Source organism: Saccostrea cucullata, unplaced genomic scaffold (assembly GCF_032062105.1).
Source record: "Saccostrea cucullata isolate Sc308-1 unplaced genomic scaffold, CSIRO_AGI_Scuc_v1 ctg8347, whole genome shotgun sequence".
Lineage (NCBI taxonomy): Eukaryota > Metazoa > Mollusca > Bivalvia > Ostreida > Ostreidae > Saccostrea > Saccostrea cuccullata.
In genome coordinates, this window is record NW_026926738.1 from 1 (window position 1) to 10,000 (window position 10,000).

The 10,000-nt window shown below is 32.6% G+C and overlaps 1 protein-coding gene across 7 annotated transcripts in view; it reads left to right on the forward strand.

Moving 5' to 3' along the window:
• The first annotated feature begins 1,206 nt into the window (after window positions 1-1,206).
• Window positions 1,207-10,000, forward strand: part of LOC134272541 (nucleolin-like) — a 10,091-nt gene continuing 1,297 nt past the window's right edge. Inside the window, exons 1-11 of one of the 7 annotated variants that reach the window (XM_062754759.1) lie at window positions 1,207-1,673; window positions 2,180-2,290; window positions 2,433-2,529; window positions 3,001-3,114; window positions 3,237-3,350; window positions 3,456-3,590; window positions 7,155-7,205; window positions 7,658-7,814; window positions 8,005-8,222; window positions 8,620-8,749; window positions 8,841-8,956. In XM_062754759.1, coding sequence (XP_062610743.1) covers window positions 2,186-2,290; window positions 2,433-2,529; window positions 3,001-3,114; window positions 3,237-3,350; window positions 3,456-3,590; window positions 7,155-7,205; window positions 7,658-7,814; window positions 8,005-8,222; window positions 8,620-8,749; window positions 8,841-8,956 — 1,237 coding nt within the window. In that variant the 5' untranslated portion in view covers window positions 1,207-1,673; window positions 2,180-2,185. Of the gene's footprint in view, window positions 1,674-2,179; window positions 2,291-2,432; window positions 2,530-3,000; window positions 3,115-3,233; window positions 3,351-3,455; window positions 3,591-7,154; window positions 7,206-7,657; window positions 7,815-8,004; window positions 8,223-8,619; window positions 8,750-8,840; window positions 8,957-10,000 lie in introns of all 7 variants that reach the window. The other 6 variants (XM_062754762.1, XM_062754763.1, XM_062754758.1 and 3 more) reach the window with 6 other exon arrangements.

Below are 10,000 nucleotides of genomic sequence, written 5' to 3' on the forward strand. Positions count from 1 at the left end.
GCTTAGGACCCAAATGTTTTTAATAAATGGATTCATTTTCCGTAAAACAGCGATTTTTTAAGTATTTCGAAGCCAAAAAAAAAAACAATGAATAACCACGTGGTGTGACCTAGTTTTGAAATGTTTCTCCATTATTGGCATTAATACGAATGATGAGACAACATACGTATAAGGCCAAGATAATATGTGACATAGTGAGAAAGTTGAATTTGAATTTGAAAATTAAATGGTTATTTTAAACAAAAGTTTATTTGATGAGTAAATGATACATTAGTGAGTGATTATATCATGTATATAAGTAGTGATGGGGAATCGGAAAAAAATCAGAATCGATTATCGGTAATAATCGACTGGGCATAATCGATTAATAATCGATTATAATCGAAATTTTGAACTTTAATAAAATTAATATAGAAAAGTTGAAACTTATTCAGATTTCTGTCAGACTTTTACAAAAAAAACATTTACTTACATAAAATATTCAAAAATGTTAATTGAAATTTCTTTTATAAAAAGTGGAAAATATATTTTGTTTACTTTAAACAATATAGGACTATATAAGACTATTGAAACAGAATGGGAATTTATTTTATTTTTTTTTTATAAAGTCCATGCAGTGGGAATTTTACTGATAATAGTCCCACCTTTCATTTAATACATGTATATTTTTCTTAAAATAAGTTTTAATTAGTTAAAATAATAAAACTGCAAGTCTTAAAAGTAATTATCCAGAAGTTAGACTTGTATTTATGATAATAATTACGTTTAAAGATTGACTAGACTAATTATGTTTTCCTTTGTATAGTAAAACCTTGCAATATTAGCGTTTCCTGGTATTAGTCTAACCCCATATTTAATCATGGCGGTAAAAGTATCAACAAGACACGGAATCCTTCCATGTTTTCAACGTTCATCACTACTTTTATGCTCTTTGCACTTGGCTTTGGTTATAAAATTAAAGTATGACAATTTTATTTTTTGTTAGCGATGTCGGCGACATTTATTTTATAATCGATTAGTAGCATCGAAGAGCTTCTAACGACCGACAATTGATTGTCGGCGACAATCGTTCCATCACTATATATAAGTCTAGTTAGAAGGGTGATTGTTTTTACTCAGTAAATAGATTTATTTCCATATTATAAAAAATAGCAAGGCTGATAGTATATTGACTTTATTTTCTCGTGCTTATTTCAGCAAGCTCAGTGGTGAAACCCAAGGATGAAATCTCCTGCTTGCCACTGGTTATTGCATTTAGTTACAGTAGATATAAATCTGTCCCCAATTTTGAATCTTATTATCCCTTCCAGAAAGGGAGAGTTACCTGTAAATGTGGTTATCCCAGTTGGTATGGGATTTAGAGGGAAATCCTAGTTGGCATGGGATTATCCCAGGTAAAAGGAAGTATTCCCAGTAACGGATTTTTGGGATAAGTAAATCCCTGAGTGGTAAGGCTATGGGAATACTCTTTGAAGCAAGAGAATCCCTGTTAGTATGGGAACAAATCCCTGTCAGTAAGGGATACAATATCCCAGTTGGCATGGGATTTGGGGCAGACTTGGCAAAAATCCCTGTTGGTAGGGGATTGGCTTAGCATCTCATATGGCAACCAGTTGGTTCAGCCTCATATGCTGGTGTCACCAAGCCTGTGATTTCTGCCATGTTGTAATCCAGTAAGTCACATGATGTTAGATTAAAGTATGTTGTAAATCAGGGATTAATCTAGGTTTGTGCAGGATCTATTCCTTTTGCATGAAAAGGATTTTGCAAGGTTCTTTTTTTAAATTTTCTAAAACAAATAATTTTTCATATGAAGAATCATGAAAATATTTCAAGTGGAAATTGCTTAGTAAATGTGTTGATAATGCTTAACATCAAATGTAAAATTGATAATCATATGTCATAATTCATTGCCTAATGGAAAGATCAACAGAAATATTGTGTTCATTCTAATGACCTGTGGAAATTTTCACTTGGTTAAAAATGTATTCCATGGAATGAATTTTCAAAAAATAAACCAAAAATATAATCTAGATTAATCCCTGAAGAAGTAAAAATATTAGATTATTGTTGACACAGAATGAAATGTAAGTTAGAGATGAAAATATGACTTAAGAAAAAAAATCATATTCTGAGAAAGTAAAAAAGCAAAACTGAAATGCAAGACATTTTCTTGTAGGGGAAGATGCAGGCCCAGAAATCAAAGAAAGCCCCTCCCAAACCAGCACCTGTTGAGGAGTCAGATGAGTCATCTGAAGAAGAATCTGACGATGACGACGATGATGTAGAGGTAAGGTTTATAAAAAGTGCAACAACAGCTCAAAATATATTCTCATATGAATAGTTTCTATTTTGTGGAAATGAAGTTATTAGAGGCTACAGTCATCTTGCAATTAACAGACTTTTCACTTGCTAATGATTTTTGAATGCAGATGGCTGAGGTAAACGGCAAAGCTTCACCACAGAAAAGGAAGGCAGAAGAATTGGAGGAAGAAAGTGATGACGACGATAGTGATGACAGCGAAGAAGGTGAGTTTCATGTCCTTTTACTCAATTTTTTTTTCAACCATACCAATTGCAGAGCTGCCAACCCTTACGATTTTGGCATAAGGCGTACCAAATCAGCATCTAAAATAGGCCTCACAATCTCTCTATATTCTTCTGATTTCTGTTTTTCTCGTTCAAAGTTAATAATTCCAGTATTTTCATAGCTGGCAGTCTATAGTTTCCAGTACTCTAATAAATTCATAATCCTTACAACTCTTGCTTGTATCATAGTTTCGGTTTTAGAAGGCTGATCACATTCATGTCAATGTTTTAAAGTAAACAAAAAGGAAACATGCTTCAGATTACATGTCCATTTACAGAACATCTTCAGAGGCAGGGGGACTAGGCCTTGACCCCTCCTTACAATTTGTCATTTCAGAATGTTGGCAGCTCTGCAATTGTTGTTAACCTGTTATTGTAATCATTTGTTGAAAATATTATTAACAACTGTAGAGGAAGCTGCCAAACCAGCTGCCCCTAAAAAAGCTAAAACTACACCTGCTCCCAAAAAACAAGCTGAAGAAGAGAGTAGTGATGAAGATGACGATGATGAAGACGAAGAAGAAGGTAATATTTTTTAGGATTTTAAAAAATCTTAAGTGTGTACATTTATATTATCGTTTCAAAATGTTATAAATTGAAATATTTGAAATGTTCAGAGTTCAACAAATTTATTTTTATTTTAGAAGAAGAAACAAAACCTACCCCTTCAAAGACAAAAACTGCTACAAAACCAGCTAAAGCTGCTGAAGAAAGTGACGATGACAGCGAGGAAGAAGAGGATGATGACGACGATGATGATGGTAAGTGATGTGTTTTGATGAGAGAGAAAAAAATTAAATTGGTCTATCATAAGTTTCAATGTTTTGGAGAGGAGTTTGATTTTAAAGAAATTGACATATTTCCAGATGAAGATGAGGAGGAAGCCCCAGCTCAGAAAACAAAGGCAGTGAAGAAAGCCAAACAAGCTGAGGAAGAAGAGAGTGATGACGATGAGGAAGATGACAGTGACGATGATGAAGAGGGTAGCGATGAGGAAGAAGGTAATTTACATTTCATTGAGTAATTAATGATAAGGTTAAGATAAGGTGAAGCCTTGTTAATGAGAACATTTGACCCTGAGCATTTTCTGGTTTATCGAGGTTTTTAGATTACTGAAAAGTACAATGCCTATTTTAGGCCATAATAAAAATATTCCTAGATTCTCATCCCCGCCCGCCCCGATTTTATACTCCCGCCTCGATTTTTTTTATTTCTGTTTTTCTTCGTCTTAATTCTGATCGGGATCGGTATTCATCTACCATTCTACTTTCATTTTAAATCCCGCGAAAGTCGACATGATTTTGACAGCTGAAAAGATGGTAATTGCTGTAATACATGCGTATATATTTTAAACAAGGGTCATTGGTTGAAAAAGATTGGTGATGATGTGAAGTGAGAGATAATTGAACCCTTATTATGACTTTTATTCGGGTATTATAGATAAAATTACACTGATTGACCAGGTCAATAAAAAATCTGCAAAATTGAAAAAATAAAAAAATATAAAATAAAAGCCGCCCGCCCGCCTTGATTTTTAAAAAAATTCGGATGAGAATCTAGCAATTTATTTATTATGGCCTTATGCATAAATTTTTTCCCTCAATTTGATGAAGTGAACAGATTACTGTGTATATAGAGTAATTTTTAGTGGATATTGTTGTATGTAATGTTATCCAAGTGATAATCATGATTAAAATTGATGACTTTTTGCAATCAGTTAATGAAATGATTTAAGAAATGAATGTAATATTTTTTCCTTTGATCGATGTATCAAAGAAAAATTTGGACGGAAAACTTCATCAATGCGCTACGCGCATTGATGAAAAAGTTTTCCGTCCAAATTTTTCTTTGATACATCGATCAAAGGAAAAAATATTACATTCATTTCTTATCATTTAATTATGCTTTTAAATTAATAAAATGAATCTTTCTTTCACCTTTCTATTAAATTTACGCATCAAAAACAGTGCGCACGAATACATCACAACAACGTTAACGTTGCTGGAAATCAAAATGGCTCAAACGAAGAAACGTTCTCAAATATTGTCGTGGCATTACCAACATTCTCTGAAATAATTTACAGTTCTTTAACACAAGAAACTAACCTGTTGTGTTATCCCAATCGGTATATTTTCCCTGGTAAATTATCTAAGTTCGTAAATGTAAAGGGAAGCTACTCAAATATCCTAACAGTTCTAACGTTTGGTCACAGAAATTTTGGATTTCATTTTCACATCTTTTCATCTGAATTCCAAACCGAACATATAAATACGTATCACAACCTGTCAATGCTGTAAAACCTGAAAGATTCTGCTGCCGACTGTTTAAGAATAAAAGAATCTGTCCTCATTCATGCAGTGTCGTTTTTCTCGATCATTCGTTTCCCAAGTTTTAAGAGACTAACGGTTTTTATACACCCGTCTTAAGACGGGACGTATTATGTTATAGGCTTCATGTCCGTCCGTCCGTCCGTCCGTCTGTCCATTCATGTCCGGCTCATAACTTGAATACTATTAGACCTAGGATTATCAAACTTTGACAGTTGATACTTCTTGGGTAGACGGTGTGTCGCGCACAAAAAGTAGGTCGCTGTGACCTTTAATAAAGATGCTATGACCAAATATGGAAAAATCCTGTCCGGCTCATAACTAGAAAACTATTAGACCTAGAGCTTTCAAACTTGGCAAAATTATACATCTTAGGTAGAAGGTGTGTCGCGGCCTATTTCAAGGTCACTGTGACCTTAAATTTAAGTGAATTTTTTAAAAAAAACTAAGTCTTTAAAATTTTGAATTTCATAATCCTAAAAAATGTAAAAATATAGTTGTATCCTTATTTAAAAATGTTAAATCAAGTAAAAACTTATTTTTTCATTATATACTTTACAGCAATCTGTAACAAATGTTTATGTTTTGAGAGGAATTCAGTTTGTCCCATGGGCATAATTATCGAGCACTGGTCAAGAAGAATTTTGATAGCAGAAATTCGCATGTCAAATTAGAGAGAAATTAATGAGTTTATTGTCAGGAGTTAACTGGTAGTGCAGATCTCTTATAATGCAGCTGTTATCTTTATCTTTAATCTCTTGGGAGTTGGGCAAAAAGAAATGGCCTCACAGTTGCTTGTGTTAATTAAGAGTTTTTGATGGCTAGTTCAGAAAAAGATCTTTCAATTGGTGTAATGTAATTGAAACAGATTGATGCTTTAAAATACAGTGTATAATAAAAACTAAATTAATATTGCATAATATAATTAAAATTAAGCCTTATTAAAAAATGTTAAATTAAGTAAAAACTTTTTTTTTCATCATTATAATATACTTTTACAGCAAACTGTAGCAAATGTTAATGTTTTGAGAGGAATTCAGTTTGTCCCATGGGCATAATTATCAAGCACTGGTCAAGAAAAATTTTGATAGCAGAAATTGCATGTCAAATTAGAGAGAAATTAATGATGAGTATTGTCAGGAGCTAACTGGTTGTCTAATTTATCTCTTGGGAGTTGGGCAAAAAGAAATGGCCTCATAGTTGCTTGTGTTAATTAAGAGTTCTTGATGGCTATAGCCCAGATAAAGATCTTTCAATTAGTGTAATGTAATTAAAACAAATTGATGTTTTAGTGTATGATTAAAAATAAATTAGTATTGTATAATATAATTAAAACTAATTATACATGTGTTCATTGAAAAAAATTACATTTCAATTTTTATATATTTGCAACAAATTGCAGTCATGTCTCACTTAGAATTTTATAGTCTAAAGAATAATATATTTTTGATTTTTTGTTAGACTGTAGCATTTCCATTATTCCATAAAATATGCAATTAACAATTTAAAGCTGCAGATGGATATTTGTTAAGTTCTAACACAGCCAGTTTAGAATTATATCATGTATTATTTGTTATAATTAATCCCTACACTTTAAGTCTCTTAGAGATGTATATATGTACAATATTTTAAACATGATATTGAAATTAGATCATTGAAATCTGTGTCAATCTGTTAATCAAGGTTATCTGATTTTTTTGCCCCGTTACCAATATATGATTATTGAACAATATATTTGACGGGCGTATCATGCTGTGGCGGGGCACTTTATTCCTCTCTTTGGTAGCATAAAAAAAACGTTTCTTCAGAATTCTATTGTTCATACCAGACATCTCAAAGCCAAACATTTAACAAAAGTATGTCGATTTCTTTCCTTCTTTCCCAAAACTGTATTGTTGTTATGCAGACGATTTGATTTGTTTAGCAAAGGGGGATAATTCAAAAAGAAACGAAAGTAGAAAATAAGTCGGGGACACAACGGACAGGTTTCGAAATTCAGGAAAATATTTATTAAAGTAAAAGTATTTAATTATTCCTACAAGAAGTAACCTGGAAGCGGGAAATATACATGTAGAGACTGCCAAAGTAGTTCCGGCTGCTTAGTGCAAGCGAACTCTAGATTTTATTGATGCAGGTATCAAAAGAATTTTTAAACCAATCAGAATCAAGTATTTCATAGAAATTAAATGATTTGGTCTTCAGAGACACGGAGTTTGAAAAATATTTTTTTTTTGTCAGAGGAAGAGGAGGAGGAAGAAAAACCTGCTAAAAAACAAAAGGCAAAGAAAGGTAAGATCTTAATTCTGAGCTCAGTAACCTGGATAGTATAAATACTCTACTTTTATCCAGCTGAGTCTGAAAGAGAGATAGTTTTGAAAAATACCAACTTCAAATAAAAATTCTGCACATCAAGAAATCTTGCGACAACAAATTCTTGAAGTTCAGTAAAAATATAAATTCCAATTATCGGAATAATGTTGGTACAATTGTGTAAGCAAGATCAATGACAAATTTGTGTATACAAGCTAGTGAGAATAAAATGCATAAAATTGTGTATTTCTATGATTGCATGTTTTGTTTTAAAGATGAAGGGTCATTGGGGGCTCATACAGCCTGTTAACCTTATGTTGAATAGTTTATAAAAAGAAATTTTGTTTATATAAAAATCAGTACATTGAGAAAAAAAAAATTCAAAATTGATTTAGGAGACAAAAATCACTTGAGCTGCTTTCTTATCGCAGACAAAAAACAGAATGGATTAGGAGAACAAGATCAAGAGGATTCTACGCTGTTTGTGAAGAACATTGCTAGTAATGTGGACAAGGATCAGCTCTCAGAAATGTTCCCTGGGGCCAAAGAGATCCGAATGCCTACTAAACACGATGGATCACCAAAAGGGTAAGAAATTTAGAAAATGACTGTAATATCGAAGACCTTCTAGCATAAAAATTTTATTTGAAGTTGAATAGAATATCAGCCAGTTAAAGTTAATTTTTTAGCATTTTACAAGCATCTCTTGTTCAATGTTAAATTTAAGGATTTTATTTTTGAGACATTTAATGATGCTGTGTGTTGTATTTTTATACAGATTTGCATACCTTGAGTTTGATGATGCCAAAAAAGTGAAGAAATACATTGAGACAAAGCAAGGAGCCGAATTAGAGGGACAAGAACTGTTCCTTGACTTAGCCAATAAGAAACCCCCCAACAACAGAAACCAGAGGGGAGGTCGAGGGGGGAGAGGAGACTTTGGAGGGGGTAGAGGTCGCGGGGGCGGCGGTGGTGGTCGCGGAGGCAAAAAAAGTGGTAGGAACAGTTTCTGTTTAAAATATTATTGTACTGACAAAAAAACTGAACATCACTTTATTTTCGTGACACTATTTTTGAGAGATGGTCATCGACTCTTGATTAGCGAGATGAAATTTTCAGGAAATCATGGTTATTGCTCTATATAAATTATGATTAAAGAATACTATTATACAGGAGAATTTAATTTTGGTGAGCACACTGTCTTGCGTAATTAAGCTAAAATAAAGTTCCAGGGAATTAAAAGTGATTTACAATAAGCTGTGTCGAACTTTGTTAGACAGTAAAGCTGTTGAATAAGCTAGCAACAACAAAAAATTGAAGAAAACAACTTTCTAATGAATAAGAAAAATATTTTGATTCATGAAATATAGGTATTTTGATAAATCTTTCGTAGACCCCACCAAGATCCTGTTTGTAAAGAACTTGAGCTACTCCACAACCAACGACAGTTTAACGGAGGCTTTTGAGGGATGTTCTGCAGCCAGAGTCGCCATGGAGAGGGATAACCCTGGCAGATCTAGAGGGTAAGTCAAAGCCTATCTGAAATCATCTGTCGTATTAAAGGAAGAACCTTCAAGAGATCTTGTGGTTTGATACATATGTTTAATGTTGTAGGTTTGGTTTTGTGGAATTTGACTCTGTCGAGTCAGCTAAGGAAGCATTTAATGCCATGAAAGGACAGGAAGTGGATGGTCGAACAGTCTTCTTAGACTTTGCAGAGGAGAGATCAGGTAGAACATCAAAGATACATGTAGCTAAGGAATTTTTTTCTAGAATCAATTTCTGATGAAAGAAGTATTTCTTGAGCAGGAAATTAGACTCTTCATGAGAAATACTATTTCAATACTACTAAAAACATTTGTCAGAGAGTGTTACCTATGTGTGAAACAAATTATTAAATTAAACTATTAAACATATTCCCTCTGCTCACTCATGTAATATTTTTAGTGTTGGCAACGAGTACCCGGTTAACCGGTTAACCGTCGAACGATGCGAGTATCGGTTAGTAAAATTGCTATTCGGTTACTCGGATAAAATGCATCTTATATGGTAAATAACTAAAAAAAATGTTAATTTGTTTATAAGCGTACAAATAAATATTTCTCTAATTTTCTTTACCGTTAGACTTAATGATTTATGGTTTCACTAATATGATTGATTGGTTTTCACACTTAATTGATAGCTTTGATTGCCAGCAGGTTATACAAGTTTTGAAGACCCATGTTATAATAACCTCATTAAATAATTTAACAAGATGCCGCCAAAGACATGTACATGTATAGCTTGGAAGTATTTTTAAAGAACAGCTGATTCCATACCTGTAAAATTAATTGATGTGAATTGGAGTTATCGTGACTTCAAATTTCTAAATTATTATTACCTTGAGCGTGACATATATCGGGGGTTGAAAAGTAAAACTGATGAACGCCATTGTAAAATAGCGTGACACGTTGAATATTTTTTTCTTCTATTTAATTATTTTTTTGATTATAATTATATTTAAAATTCAAGATATTTCGTGCGTGTTCTTTTTAAGTTGATAAATAAAGTTAATTCACAATACCTTTGTGTTTTATTAGAACCGATGAGTAAAAGATGAGATAAATGATACATATGAATAAATCATCCGAGTAACCGGGTACTCGCTCGGAAGATTGAGCGAGTAACCGGTTACTAAAAATCGTCCGATTTGCCAACACTAAATATTTTGCTTAAATTTTAATGATTTTTCCAAAGAAATGTATTTTATAAGTAAAATGCAAACAATTATTTCA